General features: G+C 38.5%; 9 protein-coding genes across 9 annotated transcripts; 5 read left to right on the top strand and 4 right to left on the bottom strand.

The window, feature by feature from the left end:
* Positions 1 to 1,759: 1,759 nt before the first annotated feature.
* Positions 1,760 to 2,460, top strand: rsm24 (mitochondrial ribosomal protein subunit S35; the record flags this gene model as incomplete). Its single annotated transcript, XM_056180378.1, has 2 exons — positions 1,760 to 1,997; positions 2,045 to 2,460. The coding sequence occupies 2 exons, from the start codon at positions 1,760 to 1,762 to the stop codon at positions 2,458 to 2,460; spliced, it is 654 nt and encodes a 217-aa protein (XP_056035848.1).
* A 132-nt stretch (positions 2,461 to 2,592) lies between these two features.
* On the bottom strand, positions 2,593 to 6,699 carry pld1 (phospholipase D, Pld1; the record flags this gene model as incomplete). The annotated part of the gene is made up of 1 exon (XM_056180377.1): positions 2,593 to 6,699. One exon carries the CDS (start codon positions 6,697 to 6,699, stop codon positions 2,593 to 2,595), a length of 4,107 nt encoding a protein of 1,368 aa, XP_056035849.1.
* A 791-nt stretch (positions 6,700 to 7,490) lies between these two features.
* mrf1 (mitochondrial translation release factor) lies at positions 7,491 to 8,967 on the top strand (the record flags this gene model as incomplete). Its single annotated transcript, XM_056180376.1, has 3 exons — positions 7,491 to 7,670; positions 7,804 to 7,902; positions 8,050 to 8,967. The coding sequence occupies 3 exons, from the start codon at positions 7,491 to 7,493 to the stop codon at positions 8,965 to 8,967; spliced, it is 1,197 nt and encodes a 398-aa protein (XP_056035850.1).
* A 244-nt stretch (positions 8,968 to 9,211) lies between these two features.
* Positions 9,212 to 11,633, bottom strand: rga8 (RhoGAP Rga8; the record flags this gene model as incomplete). Its single annotated transcript, XM_056180375.1, has 2 exons — positions 9,212 to 11,475; positions 11,525 to 11,633. The coding sequence occupies 2 exons, from the start codon at positions 11,631 to 11,633 to the stop codon at positions 9,212 to 9,214; spliced, it is 2,373 nt and encodes a 790-aa protein (XP_056035851.1).
* Positions 11,634 to 12,191: 558 nt separating this feature from the next.
* On the bottom strand, positions 12,192 to 13,685 carry erg11 (lanosterol 14-demethylase (cytochrome P450) Erg11; the record flags this gene model as incomplete). The annotated part of the gene is made up of 1 exon (XM_056180374.1): positions 12,192 to 13,685. One exon carries the CDS (start codon positions 13,683 to 13,685, stop codon positions 12,192 to 12,194), a length of 1,494 nt encoding a protein of 497 aa, XP_056035852.1.
* A 1,317-nt stretch (positions 13,686 to 15,002) lies between these two features.
* Positions 15,003 to 15,759, top strand: mcp7 (meiosis specific coiled-coil protein Mcp7; the record flags this gene model as incomplete). Its single annotated transcript, XM_056180373.1, has 2 exons — positions 15,003 to 15,068; positions 15,190 to 15,759. 2 exons carry the CDS (start codon positions 15,003 to 15,005, stop codon positions 15,757 to 15,759), a joined length of 636 nt encoding a protein of 211 aa, XP_056035853.1.
* Positions 15,760 to 16,110: 351 nt separating this feature from the next.
* Positions 16,111 to 17,857, bottom strand: ubp8 (SAGA complex ubiquitin C-terminal hydrolase Ubp8; the record flags this gene model as incomplete). Its single annotated transcript, XM_056180372.1, has 6 exons — positions 16,111 to 16,174; positions 16,241 to 16,305; positions 16,351 to 16,648; positions 16,717 to 17,404; positions 17,547 to 17,679; positions 17,762 to 17,857. The coding sequence occupies 6 exons, from the start codon at positions 17,855 to 17,857 to the stop codon at positions 16,111 to 16,113; spliced, it is 1,344 nt and encodes a 447-aa protein (XP_056035672.1).
* Positions 17,858 to 18,894: 1,037 nt separating this feature from the next.
* Positions 18,895 to 20,460, top strand: ysp2 (peptidase family M17 cytoplasmic leucyl aminopeptidase yspII (LAP yspII); the record flags this gene model as incomplete). Its single annotated transcript, XM_056180371.1, has 1 exon — positions 18,895 to 20,460. The coding sequence occupies one exon, from the start codon at positions 18,895 to 18,897 to the stop codon at positions 20,458 to 20,460; it is 1,566 nt and encodes a 521-aa protein (XP_056035671.1).
* A 1,237-nt stretch (positions 20,461 to 21,697) lies between these two features.
* Positions 21,698 to 23,407, top strand: pdc202 (pyruvate decarboxylase; the record flags this gene model as incomplete). The annotated part of the gene is made up of 1 exon (XM_056180370.1): positions 21,698 to 23,407. One exon carries the CDS (start codon positions 21,698 to 21,700, stop codon positions 23,405 to 23,407), a length of 1,710 nt encoding a protein of 569 aa, XP_056035679.1.
* Positions 23,408 to 24,325: the final 918 nt, after the last annotated feature.

Genomic DNA, 24,325 nt, shown 5'->3' with positions numbered 1-24,325 from the left:
TGTCGCATAATCTTTTTGTGTATAGGGCCTTGGTTTCGGTGCAAGGATGTATTTCATCAGACCTATTACTTCCTTGTTTTTATGTCACACCACAATATATTAAACTCCTTCAGACAACTAACCTTCATTTTATTCATACATCTCATCACTGAGATACAAAGCTTCGAGTGAGAAGTCAGTGGGATAACCATGCCCAAAGAAGTCATAATGTTGGTCTCACTTAATGTCAGTATCATAACATCCCGCTACCGCATACTCATTGTGGGAACAAACATGAATTTTAATGCCAGGATAGGCTATTTGAATAGCGGTAACTATTGAATTCTCGGCACCTTCATCAATGTTTTAACTAGCATTACTGCCGCTGTCCATCCAGATGGCATACAGTCCACAAACATCCGTGGTCGTACATCTATCAACAATGAACTTACCCTCAAAACATTTCGATACACAGTTACCAATGGTGTACCATACTTGACTATTATCAAAGCAGTCTCTAAACCACATTCTATTTAGCGAGACCATAACAGCTAATCTTGATCTTGTCATAACTGGTATACGATATTACTAATATCTTGATATTATAATTGTATAACAATAAGGATTCATGAAAGTAATGTATAAACAAAGAAACTCTTGAAACAAAGAGTTGAAAGAAGACAAAGAAAATAGCTTTAGACAAAGACTTTGTTACAAATTATAGCTGAATGAAACTAGAGCAGTCAAACCCTTCAATTTAGAGATTGAGTAACTGCAAAGTTAGCATGTAGCTTTATCAAATATTTTTTATATAAGTTTCAGTAAATTATGTATCTAAATCCCGAGATTGTATGTTTGACACTGGAGTTTTTTGTTTCAAAGCTTTGTTTACTAATTATAATATTCTATTCTTTAGCATTAGTGTATGTGAATATTCGATAATATTTTAATATAACCTTCCATATATTGTTATCGAGGCACCTTTCCTGACAATACGAAGTAAAGAGGGCAATTATAGAGTATGGAAAACAGTATTTTATTCATTAAAGAAGAATTACTTCTTAAATTAGGTAATAGTCATGGAAACAACTGCATAAAGCTTCAGTATGCAATCAGAATCTTAAGCTTGTAAGCCGGGGCGGTTTCTTTGAGATTGGGGTTTCTTCCAGATTCCTCAACATGGATCACTCTTTCTGAAACAGAAAAGTGTCATTAAATTATATGCAATTTTTTTGCTTGATTAGCATGCCCATACAGTCTCAGATTTCTCAAAGAATCACTGAGCAGCGAATATATAATACTATCGAGTATATACATTTCTCCATTTTGTAACCTGACGCTGCTCTGGTTGCAATATGAAGTTTGCCCTTGGCTACTTTTTATAAATGTACGACAGCTTTACACTTTTTCTTTTCTCTCTTTATAAAGAAGAATAAGCCAAATAACGAATGAGCAAAGGCAATCAAACCAGCATTAGCTTCTTCGGGACATATGAGCTTATATATACTTTTCTTAAGCGAAGCGTCCTACCAGGTTCATTGAACTCAACAAGAACTGTTAGGAACTCGAAAATAACAGACTGCTCGGTTGTGGAAGGATTGTACTATATTTTCATTATTTTATGAAAACTTCTATCTTGCTACGAGAATACTACAATCATCTTTCGCTATTCCCACTCTAAACTTGTACAATACTTTGCTGTTTTCTAATAGTAGCTCGTAAAAGTGATTGTGGATTTTCCCTGCACTGTTTTACTTTTTGATCGTGTCCTTTATTCAAAATGTTAAGAAATTGTTTGCTGAAACGACGTCTTTTTTCGACTACGTCCTTTCCAAGGTTTCAATTTTCAAAAGCTATTTTTGAGCCTCCTAGCAGATTTGAGCCACGAGATGAGGGTTTTATGAACGAATTAGAAAATGATATGCATCAAAACAATGCCAGCTTAGGTCTCTTGTTGGAGCATAGCAAGGTTCGCCAATATTACAGAAAAGCGGCTTATGAACTTCCCTCACTTACGAGTAAGTACCCTTTTATCGTTTTTATTTTGCTTCTAACCTTTCTATAGTGTATTCAGAAGCCTACCAACCGAAACATGTTGGCCAGGTTCTTGTTTTCGAATCTCCTATTCAAATGTCGTCCACAGCAACGCCATTCTCAAAGGTTGTTTTAAAGTTTAAAGTCGATAATCTTCCTCAATTACAGCAAAATGAACGCCATGTATTAAAACTCCTAGCTGGCGTGAGATACAATTCCGAAACCGATGAAGTAAAAATGTCATGCAATAAATATCCCTCCTCTCTACAAAACAAGCTCTTTCTTGCTGAATCCTTAAATAGTCTAATTTCTGAGTCAAAGCGCTTGAAAGTTAAGTTTGCTGATATACCCTTGGATACCCGACATATGAAGAAGAAAAGACAAGACTTGCGCTTTCCTAAGGCCTGGCTGGAACAGTCTCAGCAAATGCCTTTTGAAAAAGAGTAGCAATAATTAGATGGAAAAGTCGAGCTAGCTATTTATCTCATTTTACATAGTTAAAGTAAGACTTTCGAGTGTGTAACTGTTAATTATTATAATCATTCATATGGTGTGTGTCATTTAAAAAATTATTACACCTTAGTCATAAATATCTAATGGTGGAAGCTTATCAAAACCACTCAACCAGTTTTTCGAAGCATCTTCTGATGCCATCCAATGAATGGGTAATTCCACCAAATGGCCTCGGATTCCTCGTAGAAATTGATATACTGTTCGTCTATCCGGAATCTTCATTGAATGTTTTCTGGTACCTTTGCTGAAATGTCTTTTAATTTTCGTCTCTTCCTCGAAACTACCGTTTTCTGAAGATACACCTGACTGAAATTCTGAACTTCCTTTTTCCATTTCATCTTTTTCTGTAGAATTTTCTTGTTCACGCCAGTGTTTTTGTTCTTCTTTAAAAAGCTGAGCATATTTCTTACTCTCTTGGTATGCATCCCAGGTTAGCATAGTATCATCCGGAATACACTTGAATATGTATCTGTAAAATAGAGTATTATTTTCAGCCGTCTTGCACCAAATATTGTCAAAAAAATCTTCAGAAACCGGATCTTCGAAACTCGAAGCATCAAATTTCGGAATTTCTTCATTCGTCAAAGGATTCACCTCAAGCAATGGAATATCATCAAAAAACGCAAGACCATTACCGCAATGTGGTCTGGAAGGCTCAGCAACCTTGCTGTGAGGATCTTTTCGTATCATTGGTCTTTGATCTTCACCAAATTCAGGAAATTTTGAGAGTTCATGAAGACTGCCATCATCATTATTGAGATAAGAAGGAATTCCTCCTACTAAGGCATTAGCTGTTAAAGTTGGTCCCTTTTTGAGGTTCTTATAATGTTCTTCTTCAAACCTCTTTTCGTAAGATGTGTCATTGGGTAAAACATTGTGTTTTGGAAAAAGTCTAACACGCTGATCAAAATCTTCCATTTGCTTATGACATTTTGCCAACTTTTCGGGAGGAACATTACCAAACTTTTTATCGGAACGGTAGTGAAGGTTAAGCTCGTCAGCGTCAAATGTGGAACCACTAACATGCTCATCCTCATCAGGATTCCAGGCGTCCACCCGTTTCCATTCCGACTGCCGATCAAGACCGTCCATATTGTATTCACGTTGTTCTGTTATATCAGTCTCAATTCCCAAATGCTCTCGCATCAACCGGATACGTAATGAGTGAGCAAATTTGCCCACTTTGTAAGGTTTTCCATTCATTTTGGAATCGATTGTTAAAGTGTCTCGGACTATACCGGCAATCTCGGAATCACGATTTCCTAAAAGGGAACGTTCATTAATGTTTGCGGACCCAATGACAGCAACCCGATCATCAGCAATCATGATTTTGGCATGCACATATATAAGATCGGTGGATAGTTCATGCTCTGGCCCTACGTGTGCCCAGCCTCGAAGGCCATAAAACTTCAGGTACTTTGTGCCATCAATCCCCCTTGCCTTAAGTCGACCAAATATTGAGTTTTCTCCTCTGCAGATACTTTTGTATTGGCAATCCACAATTAAGCGAAGGCTGCTTCCTTCTTGCATATCGATCTGACCCTGGAACCCGGGAAGTAAAGGAATTATTATCACACCTTTCCATCTCTCATTGTTATTGTATGCTCTAATGATCCTTTCAACCAAAGCATCACCAACACGATTTTCAATAAGAGTACCATCGCTAATAGTAGACGTTATAAAGAACTGATTTTCTACGTAAATAAAATGTTCACTTTTTTCAATGCATTTAACGTAAGCATTGTGTATACTCTGCTCGACAGAATCCGCCAAACCTAACGACCACAGACCAGCAGATCTTAAAAGTTGAACTTCACACGTTCCGGTCAGTTGCTTTTCTATAAGCTGCTCATTCGTGAAATCAACTGGAGGAATTAAGGTGGGGATCTTCCTAGCGGGTCTTTTACACTCTAACAAGTAGTTCCATCTCTGAACGAAGTGCCTGGCTGCATCCCTAGCAGGTTGTCCTAGAATTGACATGGAGACATCGTGCCAACCCATTCGGGGTATCACTGTTCGATCATACATATCTTTGTGCGGCTGCGTCAAATCGAAAAAGTCATGTACACGTGGATTAGAATAATCTTTTCCTTTCCAAGATTGCTCATTACAAACATTCTTATCCGGAGGGTTAACCAATTTGTCATCATAAAGGATGTGCTGGGATGTATCAAACCGACCAAAACAAAGATCAATTCCACCTATAAAAGCGATGGCATCATCTACTATCACTAACTTTTCATGATGTGCCCAAAAAAGTGCATTTTGCCGGAAATGAGATGGTGAACGAATGACGAAAATGTTTGGATGTAATGATTGAAGATAACTTTTTGTATGAAATGAATCAATAGGAATGGTAGCATCAATATTCCTGTAAACCATAATGTAGACCCTTACACCTTGTCTAGCTTTTTCCTGAAGTAAATGATCAATTCGCCATTTATCGGCAAGGCTATATGGTCTTCGCATTTGCAATTCTGGTGTTAGCCACCATCCATGTATCATAATTGTATGTTTAGCATTTTTAAATGCCCGACTAACGTTCCACATGTGATCACGAGCATCCACCATCCACTGAACAGCAACATTTGTTCTAACAGGAGCATAACTGTCAAAACGATGGAGCTCGCACCAGGAAGTCAAACCTTGAGCAACTTGAACACTATTAATAAACTGTTGTAACCAACGGCCGCTGCGAACAGAAAGTTTAATAACTTTTTGTTTATTTTTTATTTTAAAGGTGTGATGTGAAACTCGAATTTTTTCTTGTGTATCTTTTGGGTGAGACTTTCTAAATTTTTTCCTAGTGATTTCAAAATCAACGTCCCAAATGAACACGTCCATAGGTTCAAAAGAATACATGCTATCGCAAAATATAATAGAGCTTTCAGAGACAATGATCCAAAAGGGGTGTAAACGGGAACGGACCGAAGGTCCAGAGCAACAAAGTATACTTTGTGAGGCAGAATAATTTTTTCTCACAGTAGCGTAACCTTCTTTACCATGGAATCTTCCCGAGCCGGCCAAACGCAGTCCCATATTACTCATTTCCAGAAATGCGTATAAAACATTAACCTCCGGAAAAAATTGAAGACAGTTAATCATTTCCTGTAAATATTTTCCGAGTGTGTTACCCTGGATAGTCCAAAAGTTCGCTACTTTTTTCTTGACATTACTGTGACCTCGATTTTCGTTTTGTTGCAGAATCTCGGCGGATTGCGATTCTATTGACAAACTGGATAAGCTTTGAGTCTCGTCAATGAGCGGATCGTCTGGGTTACCAGAAGTAGCCCTATTATAGCCTCGAAGTTTTACCAGGTAAGGCAATACTTCTTTGGGAAACTTGGGAAGCTTCATGCGCTTACCATAGAAATGATGTTGAAATTCAAATACAAGGAAATGAGAATGCAGATTAATGAAATCACGAAGTTGGCGATAAATCCTCCAGCGAATTGCATTTTGACCAGAACCATATTCCACCTGCATAGTAATTGTACTTTGGATCCGGTTGTGTTTCGGCTCGACATCAACAACTGAAACATGTAAGTAACCCGTAAGTACTGGTAAAACATGATTGCTAGAACGATCGTGAATGAAATGCTTTGCAATCAATAAAGTTGACGGTGCACCGGCTAAAAAGATATCTGGAACAGATACGTCAGGAGCCTCTTTGTTGCCTTTTTCGGATTCTTTTTTCAACTTTCGGACAGATGCCATCAATTGCATCCACATTTTTCGAGCCCCGAGCTTTTTAGCCCGGTTAGGATTAGCTGAATCATCAACATCTGTTCTCGGGGGAGCTAAAAAAGTCGATCGTTGCTGTGAATTCTGCTGTTCCTGATCTACATCTTGTGAAGCTTCATAAAAAGTTTCAAAATTTGCATTTGTTCCAGTGTTTGTTTGGTTCTGAGGAGCATCTGAAGCAGTATGATACGAGGCAGCCCGTAACTTGTTTAAGAAATTTCTTGCGAGGGCCGGAGTCTTTTCTTGAGTCACTGGAGCCGCAGAGTTCGACTGTAAGGAAGGTAATTCAGCCCCTGTCCTCTGATTTATTGGATCATTATTTTCATTTTGCGATTCCGGTTCAACTACAACTTCTTGGGAGTTCAAGTCATCACTATTCAAATTATTACCATCATTGTTTTGTGTAGAAACTTCCTGATTGATGGGCATCTCTTTTGAATATTGGTTTTCTTTGCATTAATGTGTCTCAGACAAACTGACAATGAAGTATGGATTCGCAGAGAAATCCAGGTTTCTTAAGAAACCCAATTTTAATTAAAAGAGAGTGGAAGCTATTCAGCCAGATGGAATCACTGAATCAACTTGCTATTTTCTTATATGCGGTTGGCTTGTTGCTACATTCGTTGTTTCGTAAACTGAATCCTCAAATCACGATACGAGGCTTGATAGTATTATAGAAATAACTATACGTTTAGTTGATATAATACCTTTTATATTTTGCTGATACAATAATGCTAAAGAATAGGATATTATAATTTGTAAACAAAGCTTTGAAACAAAAAACTCCAGTGTCAAACATACAATCTCGGGATTTAGATACATAATTTACTGAAACTTATATAAAAAATATTTGATAAAGCTACATGCTAACTTTGCAGTTACTCAATCTCTAAATTGAAGGGTTTGACTGCTCTAGTTTCATTCAGCTACAGGTCCCTCGATATGAATTTCTGTAGGTAGCACAACGTTTTTCAATACCATAAGTATAATTACAGTCGCAGACTAGTTTGCTTGGTATGTACTCTCTAATGGAGATTCGCCCTGTGGCCGTAACAGCCAAAAGAATCAAAAGAATGCGGTACATAATCATAACAAGTAAACTTGAGAAAATCTTGTAATCCCTCCTTGTACCGCAGTATATTCTAAACACCATAGAAACAAGTTCCAAAGCGTAAAGATTTATTTTATTATGGGAACATATAGCCTATATGTTCTCAACTATGATTATAAAATGTAGAAGTTTTGGATATTTTAAGACTCGGCTCTCCTGCCTATTCCCAGTTCGATTTTATGCAAGCAAACCAGAATCCATCGACCATTCGCTTTCGGCGACATTATTACATAAAGCAAGAAATTTATCGGATGAATACAAAAGACTTGAAGTTAATCGGTCAGAAAACGTACGTAAGGTGTTGACATATGGAAAGCTAGTGGATTGGAATTACGCTATGCCTTTGTCGCCTTTCAAGTAACTGGGACCCATAATGCCGACATGAATGATTCTTCTTGTAATTTTAACTAACAAATTCATAGGAAGCATATATCAATGCCAATAATGTAGAACTGGCCAAGAGGTTTGTGAGGTTACAGAAAATTCATAACTCTTTCTCTAACTATGAATCGGTTTACAAGGTATGTAACTTACAGATAATCACTTTTGTATGCTTAGATTGAATTCTCCCCTCAGCATAGCTTCTCACAAGCTGTCTAGGGGGAAAATGTTGTTGCAAAAGAAATGACCGAACCACAAAAAAAGACAAAAGAAGTTAACTAAAGAAGCAACTAGAGGAATTGCGATCAATGGAAGTCTCTGAAGCCGATCCAGAGTTGAAGCTGTTGGCCCAGTCGGAAACAAACAGTCTACAGCCATTACTCTCTAGCTCCGTTGAAAAATTAGAGAATTCTCTACTTTCACAACCACCTACTCACCAATCTTCAGCGCTTATAGAAATTCGCCCTGGTGTAGGAGGTACTGAGGCAGCGCTATTTGCAAAAGAACTAGCAGATTTGTATGCAAAATATGCTAGTTACAGAAACTGGAAAACAAAAGTAATCTCGAGCAGCGTAGTACAAGGAACGGAAGGTGTTTCGGAAATGATATTTTCAATTGATGGTGAAGGCGCGTATGGCCAGTTGATGCTTGAAGGAGGTGTCCATCGCGTCCAAAGAACTCCCGCTACTGAAACGAAAGGAAGAGTACATACTAGCACTGCTTCTGTGATTGTTCTACCACAGATGCCTCAGGAAGAATCATCTTCCTTATACAGTCCTTCTGATATAAGAATAGAAGTGATGCGTTCGCGTGGCGCAGGAGGACAGCATGTAAACCGAACAGAATCAGCAGTCCGTTTGACTCATATACCAACTGGCATTTCTGTTAGTATGCAGGATTCTCGATCTCAACATCAAAATAGAGAGAAAGCATTCATGGTTTTGAACTCCCGCCTGGTTGCTATTAAAGAAACAAAAGAAATGGAAGAAGAGAGAGCGAAAAGAAAAGACCAGGTTTCCTCTTCTTCTAGGTCTGAAAAATTACGCACTTACAATTATAATCAAAATCGTGTAACAGATCATCGATTAGGTTTGAGCTTTCATGATTTAGATTCTTTTTTGGAAGGTACAAATAAGTTCCACGAATTTTTGGAAACGATAAGGAAGTGGAATCGTCAGCAATTACTTACGTCCCTTGACCTTTAATAATCTCGCCTTACTATCAATTCTTTATTTTATGCCAAGAGAAGAACTTAATTTATTTAGACAATAACATATGCTAGAAGGAAATATTCGTCCAACGTCAAATAAGCATTTAGATGCTGTAAGTTTTTTATATTACCACTTTCATGAACGTAAGTTAATGTAAATAATGCAATGCTGGATAGCCAGTGAGAAGAAACAGATAAAAAATAATTACTGTAAATTAGAAAAACGTTTAAGGTACGCTTTATTCTTGGTTTCCGAAAGACTGCCATACTTCACCTCTTTCGGTATCGTCTGTACTCGGATCTTTAAACTCTTGCTCGTCAAGTTCACTAGCATCACTGACTTGCGAAGCTTGACTGACATTTCTTTTACCCCTTCTTGCGTTCGAGGCATAAGAACTACGAATAAGTGTAGAAGGAACATTATCCATTGTAAATTCGGCTTCACTGACAGAAGGACGAACTTCGTCTAAAGATGATCTGGGAGAAGCATATGGTGCAGATGTAGGTGCAGAAGCAGAAGAAGAAACTGAGGCTTTTCTAGATACTGATTGCTTGTCATTTGCAATAAGCGTGGAAGGGCCTCGGTCAGAAGCTCGCTTGGCTGCGCTTAGTTTTCTCAATTCTTCAAACAACGTAGGGCCGTGAGTCAAAAGATCTTCTAAAAATCGTGAGGGATGTTTATCATGTTGGATTGATAAACTCCAGAATGTTGGTCTGGAAATACACATACAGAGAGAGTTAGCCAAGTTACCGACAAAATTAGTGTCCTTAGTCGTTAAGGAAATTAACCGATGCAAATGAGTAATTACAGCGCTCAAAGTAGCCAAATTGACTCTACGAAGTTGAGAAAGAAGATTTTGTAACAAACGGACCCGATAAACTTCATCGTTACCATGGTTGGCATAAATAGAACGAATTAACTCAAAAGCAGATGAAGGAATAATTGAATCTGGAAGTTCTAAAAGAAAAAGCTTCAGTGTGCCCACAACGACTGTAGGAGAGTATTGTACCAAAATATCTTTTGATATATTTGGGGCATGATTCAAAGCCTCTCTTAATTGATGTATAGAAGATAAAGGAGAGTTGACTAGCCACAGTTGTTGTCGAACTTTATCCGAAGGAAGGGTAGGATACAATTGGTCAAGGAAAGAAAGAATGGTGCTAACAACTATAGGAACACGTTTTTTATCACGATGGCAAAGGAACTCCATGTCAATACCGAAGACTTGATCCTTTATATCATTATAATAATCTTCGTAAACTTCGACATGAGGCAAGAAAGGCCCAGTGGCTGATGATTCAAGGATATAACGGATATCACTGTCAGGTTGAATGATTTCCTGATACACAATAATTTGGTCGGCCAGCAACTTCATTGAGGGTAAGAAATTGGATATTATCGTGGACATATCCATAAAGGTATTCTTGAAAAATTGTACTCGTTCAATTTCACATTTTTGTAAAAATTGTAAGTGATCAACAACATTTTCCTCTAAAAGTGTTCGGCATTTGTCTAAATCATAAACAGCTTCCCTGTACAACGTGTTCGTATCTAGAGCTTCTCTCTGCACACGCTGCAAAGGTGATTCCATCGCATATTGCTTTCTATATTGGATGTAGTCGGAAAGGTATTCACCGAGAAAAGGTAAAGATTTAGCATTTTCAACAAGAGCATCATGACTGTCTAGTCCGGCTATTTGAAAAGCTTTCTCCTTCCATTGGTAGTAAAAGTTTGTGCTGTTGACAAATGTACCACCTACGCCAATTTGACCTATTTGACGCAAAAATCCTTCAGCAATCAGATCCTGACCAAACGCTTCGGCGGCTACTAATGTGGGAACCGGAAGGTTTTCCTGGAGCCAGGAAACAATGATATTTCCTGAGCAGGTATTTTGATACGTTCCTAAGATAGGGACTCGTTTGTCTTGAAGAGGAAGTTCCTCCAATATTTGAGACATGACTTTCTGAAGTTCATCAGGCTTGAACTCCATAAACCCAAGTTGAACGGGTTCAAGTTGTCCTGAGGATTCGGAATTGTCATAAAAACCGGAAGAACCACTCGAATATTGATTATTGGACGTTTTGAGGTCAGACGACCCTTCTTGTTCTTCTTCTCTTTTGGCTTCTTCTTCAAGATCCTCTACATCACGACATCTATTGTAGTACGTGCTCTTTGACTTCTTCATGTAATGGTATTTTTTTTCATAATCTTTCACATGGTTTGTCAACACGTATTGGCTTGTTTGCAATTTTTGTACATGGTCAACAGACATCTTTGAAAGTGGTCTCAACACCAAAGATTGAAGGTCGTTTGAAATTCTAACATGCTGTTTTCCTTGGGTTTCAATTTCGCTTCGTAAGCCCTCGAATGCTTTGTTTGACGATGTGCAATCTTCGTTTGTTCCTTCTTTGTTGCCATTCTTCATGCATTCTTTGGTGATTTCTTGTAATCTTTCTCCGAAATCTTCATTTGCTTGTTTATATAGTTTAACTAATGATTTGACTTATTGGTTAGTTACTCTTCGCTCGAATTGTCCAAATGCTGTTCTTACCTTGTTCATTTTCTTGTGTACCGAGACTCAATCGCTCAAACAGCGTGTTGATACCTGTGGCATAATCTTTACTCCAAAAACCATTTGAAAAGCTTGATATTGCTGCCATTGCAGGCTAGGAGTGTCGAATCCAATGTTGAGAGTTGGCAAATGAACTCTGAAAGCTATGGTGGACCACCTCTCAAATACCGAGACTTCGTAAAGGCTTATATGTAAACGAATAATGAAAAACAATGACTACAATATTTACTTTGTTTTTAGTGGTAAAGAGGAAAATTGAATAAACATAATAAACATACCAAAAAAAAAAAAAAAAAAAAAAAAACATTATCAAAATATTCTCTAATTATTTTTACATACCGGAAAAATATGAAAATTCACCACTCTATATTCAATCAATTAAAATGTAGCTTATAAATCTTAAAGGTTCTATGTAAAGAGAGTTGACCTTGGGTTAACGTTTAACAGTTTGCATAAACAATTCCATGTTTCTTTTACTGTCATCATGAAAGTAATCCGCGATGCAATTGCATCCATCATCGTAGAACACTTCATCAATATAAATTTTTGTTCAACACAAAGAAACATTATCAACATCCTAAACAGCAAAAAACTAATATACTTAGACTCTAGGACATTTTTTCGTTGATAAAGCAAACGCCAAAAATTAATCACGGCGCTTCCAGGCAATCTTAACAGGAGCCAAGGGGAGGGCAACCATGGAAGAGTAGTCCACATCGGGAACCTTTCCAACAGTTGTCCATGAGTAGTCGTGAACAAATTTGCAAATAATAGTAGTTAAATGCATAAAAGCAAATTGCTCACCGATGCAACGATGACGACCAGCGCCAAACGGAAGATATGGAGAAGAGCCACCTTTGCTAACAAGACCATATCCGTAATCAATCTGTTCAGCATTCTCTTCGTCATCAGGACGTTCACCCCAACGTTCGGGGCAAAATTCCTTAGCACGAGAGAAGAAATCTTCATGAGTGGCCGAATAACCCGGAGCGGCAAGCAAATGGGAACCAGCAGGAATGACCATCTTAGAATCAGGAACAGGCAAATCGCGCTTCACTTTACGCATGATACTGTGTATAGGAGGATGAAGACGGAGAGTTTCACGGATAACATAGTTCAACAAAGGCAAGTCTTTATACTTGTCAAAGTCAACATGGAAGTTTTCACCTTCACCCAAAACACGTTTTTGTTCCTCATAAAGCATTTCAATAACCTCTGGCTTGCTACCAAGTAAAGTAAGGACCCACATGATTGTAGCAGCAGAGGTATGCTGACCAGCCATAAGTAGAGCAATCATTATACCGGCAATTTCGTGTTCCTTAAGAAGACGACCATCTCTGTACTTGGAGTTCATTAATGTCCAGATCATGTCGCTTCCAGGGTTTTCAGGGCTTGAGCGACGCTGCTTGATAATGTTGAGATAAGTTTGTTGCATGATGTTGTGAGCTCTATCACGACGTCTGTTTCTAGGGAGAGGAAGCCAGGGGAAGACAAAGTTGATAGGGCTGAAACCTTGATCGAGGTCATGATACAAATCGGCAAAACCAGCGTCAAATCCTTCACGGACTTCGGCACCTTGCAAAGTACGAGAAGCAGTGAAAATGGTCATAACAGGCATAGTTTTGAGCAAGTCGGCTACACCTTCCTTACCAGGACCAAATTCAGGAGAAGTATTAAGGAAAGCATTCATTTCGTTAAGAATAAGAGGAACATAGGAACGGAATTGAGGAAAGCCAAGACCGGATTTGATAAACTTTTTGTGTTCCATGAGAACATGGTTGGGTACATCGTAAACGACGTCTTTACCAAAAACCGGGGTAGTTAAATGAGAATAAGCCTCTTCGGCGCTCAAGTCGGCGAGCTTACCGTTGAAAAGGAAATCGTTGCCCTTAACACCGAGGTAAGCAGTCATTTTTCTTCCCATACAAACAAAACTAAAGACATCACCATACTTTTGGCGACATTCGTGGAAAAAGACATAAGGATCAATACCATACGAGATAGCAGAACCGAAGAAGGGTATCCAATGGAAAACAATGGGTGGGCGCTTGGGATTACGGTTGGTAATTTGATTCAGTATATAACCAACATACCAGGCCAAAACACCAGACAATACGAGAGGTAGCAAAGAAACAGCCATAATGAAAAATTATGGGGGGTAAGAAAAGAAGCTGAAGGGCGATTCTACCACTCGAAAATTGGTGGATCACGGTCTAAAAGTTGTATTGAGATATACACGAAACAAAGTTGAGTCAGAAAAACGAAAATCCAAGCTTCAACTCAACGCAATATGATTGTTCTAAAAAACAAATCTAAAAAAATAAAACAACAATGAAAACGAACGTCAATTGGATTGTATATCCAGGCACTATGAATATGACCAGATTCTCCTTCTAAAGACGTATCAAGAAGAATTTAATTCCAAACCAAACACGTAAAAAATATTATTTACTTGATTGATTCAGTTGTGCTCCCAAAAGTCCTCAGTTAGGTATTGGTAGTGGTAAGGAATATATAGGACTGAAAGTAGTTGTAACCTATTTGTTTACCATGAAAGATCAGACTGTGCATGTTCCCTCTGTTACCTCTACAAGAGCTAGGAGCCAATCATATTTTGTACCGCTAATTTATTAACCAATAGAAAAAAGTCTTGTAAACAAAAATCATTCGATTTGCTGAGCTTATGAATCGACAACTCTGATAGAAAGCGAAATCGAACCATTCACTCCTAATTGGCTAGAACACTTGAAAATCTTAAGCTCGCGTATAGGGAATGGGAATGTAAACAAACCATGTAAACAAAGAAACTGTGTTTTTAGAAAACGACCAGTACGCAGGAAAACCATGAATTTTCTATTTTAATTTTTAATTTTATTCTTGGTGTAGGAATTTGCTAAGGAAAGTCTTGATGGCGTTCGGAAGTACGGTTATTTCACGGAAAAAAATTGCTGCGAAGTCATAAGCAAGAAAACCTTTCGAGAAAGCAGCTATCAACTGTTTTGTTTTCATTTTGTTTTAAAAAATAAAGAATTTACAACATGAGCGGTTTCGTAAGAAACGAACGAGATTTCCATAGCTAAGCCTTTGTTTACAAAACAAACCCCCCAAAAAAGAAAAGTTTTGGTTGAAAAGGGGTTGCTTGATTTGGATTCCAACCGCCCTTGACTATAATTTGCTTTTTTAATCAAAAGCCATATCTCTGAGTCCTTTTGATACTATTCTTGTATACCGTTATGTAGATTTTCAAAACTACATTTACTGTACTGTGCAATTTAATATGATATGTTTTAAACGTTTTTCAGAGTACGGAATTGGCATTTTCGCAGCTCGTAATACTGTAGGAGGCAGTGCATAATTGTAGGGAACGCGTTGGAATGAGTAATTTCATGGTAAGGGCAGAGATGCCGTGTATAAACAATCCGTTCCATCGTCTATATTGACAACACCACAGCAAAACATGCCTCCCAAAGGACTTTCACTGGAAGAGAAGCGAAAGCGTTTAGAAACCATCTTTCATGAATCCGTAAGTACTAAATGAAGACTACATAGTGCAAGAAAGAAACATAAAAAAAAGAACGGTATTTTGATGGACTAATGTTTGGAAAGTAAGGAAAACGTATATTATTGACACTGAATGATTTTAGAAAGACTTTTTTCAATTGAAAGAAGTCGAAAAATTGGGCTCGAAACGGCAAATTGTCCTTCAAACAGTAAAAGACGTATTGCAGTCGTTGGTCGATGATGGCCTCGTGAAGTCTGAAAAAATTGGAACGAGCAACTATTACTGGTCGTTTCCGTCGGAGGCAAAACGGTCTCGTGAAACCACGATTGAATCTCTTCAAACGCAACTAGCTGACTATCGCGAAAAGATCCGTCAAGTCTCTGAATCCATTGAGACTGAAACTGCCAAACGGAAATCCGAAAATGAAGATGAACAAGATGAAACTTTTACACCCCAATTGTTGGCGCAAAAGGAGTCGATGCTTCAATCCTTGCAGTCTGAACTTGCTAGTTTAAACCATTGCAATCCTGAAACAATTGCTTTGCAAGAGAAAATGACAATGCAGTATCTTGAAGCTGCCAATCTATGGACGGATCAAACACATTCTTTGCTCTCGTTTTGCAAAGATATGGGTGCTGAACTTCCACAAATTCTTCAGGCGTGCGATATACCTGAAGATTTGGATGAACTTACCCTACCAGTGAAAGAGTAGCCTGACCTGTAACAGCTGAGGCATTAAAACGTTCTATTAAACCTTGTTTTTTCCCTCAAATATTTGAGATTTGAAATTCGCTAGTAAAAATGTTGACTTATGTCGATGAAAAATGAAATCTATTTCAACGAAACAAAGATGTTATGTAGTTACAATTATCGGATCTTGGTTTTCAATCTCTCTCGATTGCTAAAGATCTTCAGATGTTACGTTTTAGGCGAAGTGATGATTTATTTACCTATGAAGGAACCCAACAGCTTCCTTGCTTTTTTGAGGTTCTCATGAAAAATGTGTTTGAACGGATATCTGATCGCCAACGAACTTTTGACTGATTTTTTTAGTTTTACTTTTTTAGCTTTTTTCTACATGCTCATCATCGTAAACCAAATTTTTCTCGTGATAGAATAAAAGATATCTGAAAATATTGGTTAGAACATCTTCTCACAGCTACTACTGTACTGTAGTTCATGTTTGTACATACGCTTGTGTTTTCAGTACTTCGGACTCTGGCACGACTGTAATTGTAGTATCATCCAGCAGATACCACTAAAATTTGTTAGCTTGTAAATGGCTTCTTCGTCTCTCACATACATGACCCTGAAATAGAGTATACGCGATGTAATGGCCAGTATCCAAAGTGCCTTTGTGACAAACTATTGCATACAATTGGTAATTCACCGAATCATGATTGAAGTTGTACTGCATCTTTAGAAGCATGGGATAAGTAATCAACTTATCCACCTTGGTGGACATAGCAAATGAATTTTGCTCAAAACGTTTCAATTGCAAACATAGGGTTGGAGGAAGTTTATCAAAAAACAATTGCTTTGTAGCCACTTTTGCATTGCAATTGCTGCAAGTATACTGAATTTGTTCAGGGGAAATATATCTGACAAAACAAGGTTACCAATACCGTACTAGTCAACAAGGAATCACCTTTTATGGCGACTAACTTACCTTTCCAAGCATCCTTGAATAGAAGGTTCATGCAAGTCTAAGCTGACCTCCATCAAAGGATCAGTGGCAACCTTTTTTGTTTTACATTCACAACAAGTAATCACGCTTTTCATAGATCCACTGAAGATTTTATGGATAGGACAGTTGCACGGGAAAGAATTATCTCCACCGCTTTCGGAGTGCATTTGGTCGAGAAGGTACACCAAAAATTCATGTCCATCCTGCTGAGAATAGCCAGAAAGACTTTTGCTCAGTTTCCACATTAGATTCAGTATGACGGTTGGACCGTAGAAGCTTGTTTTCTCTTTCGAGGCATAAATGGATGCGAACATGTTATCGATTGCGCATGTCATGCAGGAGGAGCGCTTACAATTTTCAGAGGTATGGAACCCACTAAGAAAGAGATTTCGAAGTAAAGGATTATGCAAAGTGCTTTGAAGAATGACGCTCATAAAGCAGGTAGCTCCTAAATTTTGGATCCCGCGAAGACCCGCGGTAGGGCAAATGGAAGGATACTTTTCGTATGGATTTAGTGATATCGTTTGCTCATAGCGATCAGGCAACCGTTTATGTTTATTTTGCCAACTTCGAATATTTTGAACTTTTATTCGTAACATTTCTAAACGCGGATGATAGACATAGTCTTGGCAGGAGTAACAGTATATATGAGAGTTTTTTAAATCCGCACCTGTAAGATATTAGTCAGTTGCCAACCTTTCTAATTCCTCTCCAAGCGATAAACAAAAATAATGATGCACACATTCCATGAATTGTAGGAGAAATCAAGAACGGGGTTTAATAAATTTTGGTTGCCTGCATCTTTTACATACCAAATGAATGATTTAATTCTTTTACATGTTGTTCAAAATGATCGTCCCATAAGCATCCAGTAAATTCACATTCTAAACAACGTAAAGTTCGTTTATTTGATTTTTTACAGACGCTACAGCAACGTCGAAGGTTCTAAAGGAATGATCAATAACCTGTTCTACCTGATTCTGGAGAAAAAACCCAGTAATTCAAATAATTCAGCATAATCACATACATTACGAGTAAATACCTGCGCGCATATTTTATGGTAAGATTCAAAAAACGAAGATTGCAATTTTACGTGAGGACATGTCTCTACATCATTTACCATTTCCCAAAAATAAAAAGGCAGCCAAGTCACTACAATCTAAAGATAGAACGGACCCAAAGAACTTTTCAAGAGTTTAGTGCAATTCAAGTTTCATTTCATTAAAGAATAAGGCATGCCTTCAAAGTGCCTTTTCTTGTCCTTTAGTGTATTCCAATCCCGCCGCTTTCCTTATCGTTTGGTGGTGAAGTTGAAAGGGCTTTGTTAAAGGTCAGTAAATGGAATTAAGATTGCATTGCAATCTGTATTGTATATTTCTTTAAGTTTGTATACCACAGTTTTACTAGTTATCATCAATTTATCCTTGTTATATTGGGTGCATTGGGTTATTATAATAGCGACGGTTGAATTATGAGAAAGGAAGAAGACGAACAAGAGTAAACTAGACGTATATTTACAATACCCTGTTCCTATAAAGCGATTTGTTAGTGTGTCAAAGACACATATTTAGGTGCTCAAGTTATCCAGTATTCCAAGTTTGACTTTCAAGCACCAAGTCCATCTTTAAGAAAGGGCTCAAATGCTATGACTGTAGACAGCGGATAGATTTTGACACTCTCTATTGCCTCATTAATTTAAATTGATAATGGTTACAATTTCAAAAATCAACAGTCCTTTAGCTCAAATAAACAACTCGCTTACGTTGTCAAATTCAATCGTAAAAAAATACTCTTGAATGCAAAATCCCACATCGTTCTTTGCTTGTGTTTCTATATATGTACTCAATCTATTTTTTTTTTTTTTTTTTTTTTTTTACAAAAGTAAAATGTTTGTTTACATAGAATTTGTACTCAAATTCTCTTTATTATTATATTCTTACTCATTGAGATTATATTGTCAACTACCTTCTTACTTTCTACCAAATCACTTCTTGGAAAGGAAAAAATCGCAAAGCAATTCTTTTCGTGCACGAAGAATCAGCAATCTACTTTTTGTTGATTTATTCCCCATCTAAATTCTCTGACTGATCTTTTTTTTTTTTCAAAAAAGCAGTAAAACCCCTGTTGTCATTTTTTCATTCTCCTACACTTGTGTGCATCATGAAAGGAACAGGTTTAAGTACTAGAAGCTTCTGTTGGTCTTCCATTTCTTCTCTTTTGTTGCCTAAAATTCCATTGGCTACTACCAAAGCCGACTCTTTAATTTTGGGAGTTCGTCGTGACAAGAGCTCTATCTTGGAAGAATTTCGTAAAGTGACCGACTTGTTTTTTGAGACAAAGCCCGAAGACAATGATGTTCGTTTGTTTTGGAACGCACACGGTTATACCCGTTTAGCTATTGTACAATTAAGTGACCAAATAACTGAGAAATCAATTCGAACTGCTGCTGCCGAAGCTTCTCGCTTGTTGAAATCAAATGGTGCGAAATCAATCGCTGTTGACGGTATGGATTTTCCAAAAGACGCTGCTCTTGCCTCAGCATTGGCTACTTTTGATTTTTCTATGAGAAGAGATCACTTGGCCGTTTCTCAAAATGGAAAAGCTGTCCCCAAAGATGAATTGTTTTCTTCTCCTGCCCCTGAAAATATCTCTCTTCAGCTGTTTACTCCTTCTTCTTCTTCGTCTTTAAAGGAAGCAACCTTGGCTGCTCAATCGAAATTTCACGAAGGTCTAGTTGAAGCTTCTGCTCAAAACATGGCTCGTTCCCTTATGGAATGTCCCGCCAATTACCTGACTTCTATCGAGTTTTGCAACTTTGCCAAAGAGCTTTTCAAAGACTCTCCAAATGTCGATGTTGAGATTCACGATGAGAAATGGATTGATGAGCAGCGAATGAATGGTTTGTTGTCCATCAATGCTGGTTCTGATATCCCCCCTCGTTTCTTGGAAATCAAGTATCGTGGTGCTACAAAGGCAGCCGACAAGTCCGCTGCTGAGGAATGGCTTGGTCTTGTTGGTAAAGGTATCACTTTTGATGCTGGTGGTATTAGCATTAAGCCTTCGATGAACATGAAGGAAATGCGTGCTGATATGGGTGGTGCCGCAGTTATGCTTTCAGCCATCTACGCCATGAGTCAACTTTCCTTGCCCGTCAACACAGTTTTTGTGACTCCTTTGACTGAAAACCTTCCTTCTGGCTCTGCCGTCAAGCCCGGTGATGTTATTTTTATGAGAAATGGTTTGAGTGTCGAAGTCGACAACACCGACGCTGAGGGTCGTCTTGTCCTTGCCGATGCTGTTCACTACATTACCTCCAACTACTCTACGAAAGCCGTTTTGGAAGCTAGTACCTTGACAGGTGCCATGCTAGTTGCTCTTGGTAACGTTTATACCGGAGCTTTTGTTCAAGGAGAAGAGCTTTGGAAGAATCTCGAAACGTCTGCTGAGACTGCTGATGATCTCTTCTGGCGTATGCCCTTCCACGATGCTTACTTGAAGCAATTGACTGGCTCCTCGAATGCCGATTTGTGCAATGTCAATCGCGCTGGCGGTGGTGGTGCATGTGTTGCCGCTGCTTTCATCAAGTGCTTCTTAGCCAAGAAGGATGTTTCCTTTGCCCATCTTGATATCGCCGGTGTTATGGACAAGAAATTGAACGCCTGGGACTGTGATGGTATGAGTGGTCGCCCTGTTCGTACCATTGTTGAATTGGCTCGTAAATATTAAACCCAACATAGAATAAAACGTCTTATATCGACCTTTCCTTGTACCGTCAACTTTAAATTTTACGATACCGTTAACGTATAGTTTTACGACATATAGGAAATCAATTTTGTAATCTATAACCCTTTTAAAGAGATCAAAAGCGTAGGCTGTTTCTTCACGACTCTTTGCTATCCTTTCTTTCCCCTCGAAAGCAAACCTGTAAACAAGCAACTCTTTTATGTGAATTCACTTTTCAAAAAGAGTAACCACCCGACAAAATAAAAAGAAGCATGCTATGTTGTTATGAAACATTACCTCTTCTTTGTTTTCTTATGTTGGGTTCAACTGCAAGCAAAACGGGTTTCTTCCCCACCGGCATTCGATTGCCTTTTTACATAGAGCAAGGGAGGACGGACCACTTCGTCATAAAAAGTGAAGAATGACATTAGAAAAGCGTAATTTGGTTCACAACAAAGACCTAGACATTAATAGAATTTGTCCTACAAAGGACCTACAGGCTCTTCCTTTCTATATGACATAGTCATGTGAAGTAACATTCACTGGTTTGTTTACCTTACCTAAGAAAACTTCGATTCGAGTCAAGTTTCTTCTTGGGCTACTCAAATCCTGGGCAGTAACCGTTCATGCATAATAGATTTCAGTAGAAATAAACTTAAGAGATGAATTTAAAACGAATTTTTTTTTTTTTTATGGTCATGTATGATGTTACGAATCCTCAAGGATAGGAAACCAAGTGACAACATCGTATTAGTATATAACGATGTCTGTAGAGCAAGGGCATAGAGAACCAAAAACGCAGAATTCAAGTTTTTCGTTCGATTTGTTTGCAATAAAAATGCAGGGAAACATTGAATACCCTAAATTACATTCACTAACAATCCATTGAACGGAATGAGAGTGAATATGAGTCTACTGTGGCCATGACATCGATATCACAATTGCATATGTCTGACGCACATTGACGACGAAAAGAAATAGTAAGTATGCTATGAATGCATAATGAATGTTTATTAATACCGAGGGCTATCGATTAGAGGACCCATATATAGAGGGAGGGACATCCACTCGCAGAAAACCAGCTTTTACAAACACATAGTAACGTTAGGAACAGAAATCATAAGAAGACTATTCAAAAATAGTCATTGAAGGATTACTGAAGTACTAGATACAAACAATTACTCCCAACTTTTGAAAGATTTCAAGCTTTCATTGATTTACAAACCACCGAATCTATACTATGGCCGGAGAAATCTTAGTAGGTGAGTATCTTTTCGAAAGATTACGCCAATTGGGTGTAAAATCCATCCAGGGTGTTCCAGGAGACTTCAATTTGACCTTGCTCGATTTAATCGACAATGTCGGTGACGAAAGCTTCCGCTGGGTGGGCAACACCAACGAACTCAACGGTGCATACTCCGCTGACGGTTATGCCCGAGTGAAGGGATTGTCTGCCATTGTAACGACATTCGGTGTTGGTGAGCTTTCCGCCATCAATGGTTTGGCTGGTGCATACTCTGAGCATGTCCCTATTGTGCACATTGTCGGTATGCCTTCCACTAAGGCTCAACGTACTGGCGCCCTACTCCATCATACTTTAGGTAATGGTGACTTTGGCATTTTTGTAGAAATGAATCGCCCTGTGAGTGCTTATACCACCGTCATTACAGACGGTGCAGAGGCTTCCAAGGCTATAGACGAAGCCTTGACAATTTGCTACCGCAAGGCTCGTCCAGTTTACATTGGTGTTCCTGCTGACGCTGGTTACTTTAAGACTTCCTCGGATGCGCTAAAGAAACCCTTGGAAGTTGAAGAACCCGAGAATGATCCGCTTTCAGAACAAGAAGTTCTCACTACTGTTGTTGAAATGATTGAAAAATCCAAGAAGCCTGTCATCTTGGTTGACGCTTGTGCAATTCGCCACCGCGTCGTTCCTGAAGTAAAACAATTGATAGAGTTGACGCATTTCCCCAGTTACGTGACTCCTATGGGTAAGTCTGCATTGGATGAAACTGCGAAATATTTCGATGGTGTCTACGTTGGTTCCATCAGTGACCCCGATGTAAAGGAACGTATTGAATCGACCGATCTTTTGCTCTCCTTTGGTGCTTTGAAATCCGATTTCAACACCGGTTCCTTTTCTTACCACTTGAGTCAACAGAATTCAATTGAATTCCACTCCGATCACATGATCATTCGTTATGCCTACTATCCTGATGTTTCCATGAAGTATGTGATCCGGAAGTTGCTGAATGTTTTGCATCCCCAAAAATGCCAAGCTAAGGCAGCTCCTGTTTTGGGCTACCATATCAAACCCAAGCACGCTTCCGGATACACGGAAAATGATATCACACAAAGTTGGTTCTGGCCAAAATTTGGTGAATTCTTAAAGCCTAAAGACGTGGTCGTTACGGAAACGGGAACAGCCAACTTTGGTATTTTGGACTGCAGATTCCCTCCCGACGTTACAGCCATTTCTCAAGTGTTGTGGGGATCCATTGGATATTCCGTTGGTGCATTCTTTGGTGCAGCTTTGGGGGTTAGAGACTCTGACACACCTGACCGTCGTACCATCTTGGTGGTCGGTGATGGTTCTTTGCATTTGACGGCAACAGAGATTTCGACTTGCGTTCGCCAAAATCTCAAGCCAATTATCTTTGTAATTAACAACGATGGTTACACCATAGAACGTCTTATTCACGGTCTTCATGCAGGCTATAACGATATCAACACTCAATGGCAATACCAAGACATGCTCAAGTTCTTTGGTGCCAAGCAATCACGTTCCTATCGCGTCAAGACTCCTCAAGAGATTGAAAAGTTGTTTAAGGATGAGCAATTTGCCTCTGCAGATGTGATTCAACTCGTAGAAGTGATTATGCCCAAGTTGGATGCACCCCGTATTTTGGTAGAACAAGCAAAATTGACGTCCAAGATCAACAAAGAGTAAATCCTTTCCCAATGAACGACGACGGATTGCCGATTGCTTTTACTTTTTGCTTTAAGTGATCACCTTTTTGTGGAAGCAACCAATCCATGAATGATTTTATGAATAACTTATGAAGCACGCTTTTTTCGTTATATTTCGTAGTAATTATAAAAATCAAGAATATACACCGTTTTGAAAAGAAATGTATCGTTAATTCTTTCCAAGAGCCCATTTTTGTTTACAGTAGGAACAAAAAGAAATGACAAATGAATCAATGAGAAAGAAAATCAGCAAAAAAAACATCAACAGTACCAAAACTTGTCGTTTGATGCCGCATATTGCAGAGTTTCCCAGTGCTTCACTTGTAATAGAGACCGTCCTTGTTTATTTAAAAACTAGTGTTTTTATCTGATTTTCCTGATAGCGCAAACGCGTTCTGGCTGGCAATCAGTATTTAGTACGGGAATGCTGCGTAGAAAAAACAAATGAATGTGATGTCATTGTAAAAAAGTAAGGAATAGTCAAAAAGTCCAAGAAAAAATGCAGAGAACGGAGAGTTTTTATGGATTTTATGCCGGCTCTTTGACTCTAATCCTTGTTGTTTTTATGTGAATATTTCGTTTGCTTGCTTGGTTTCAGCTGCAAGCGTTTTCCTAGTGGCTTGGTGTACATTTTTCCAAGAGGCGCTCCTTTGCTCTTGCAAGTAAGAAGATGCTCATCGTTTTGGTTCCAAGTTTTTTATCTTTTCTTTCTTCAATATATTAGTTTTCTTTTCTTTTTTCTTTTTTTACGTACGTATGCTGTACCATCTGTGATTTCATTATTGTCATGTTACCGGTACTACCATACTGGCTCTTAACGCGCAAGGCAGTATCGCAATTAGAAACCTCACTCACTCCTCCGTGCTTTTGAACTTAGCCTTATCCGATTTCTAACCGG

The sequence above is a fragment of the Schizosaccharomyces osmophilus genome, chromosome 1 (assembly GCF_027921745.1).
Source record: "Schizosaccharomyces osmophilus chromosome 1, complete sequence".
Classification (NCBI taxonomy): Eukaryota; Fungi; Ascomycota; class Schizosaccharomycetes; order Schizosaccharomycetales; family Schizosaccharomycetaceae; genus Schizosaccharomyces; species Schizosaccharomyces osmophilus.
Note: the sequence above shows the minus strand (reverse complement) of the source record. Positions and strands in the feature narration are given on the sequence as shown.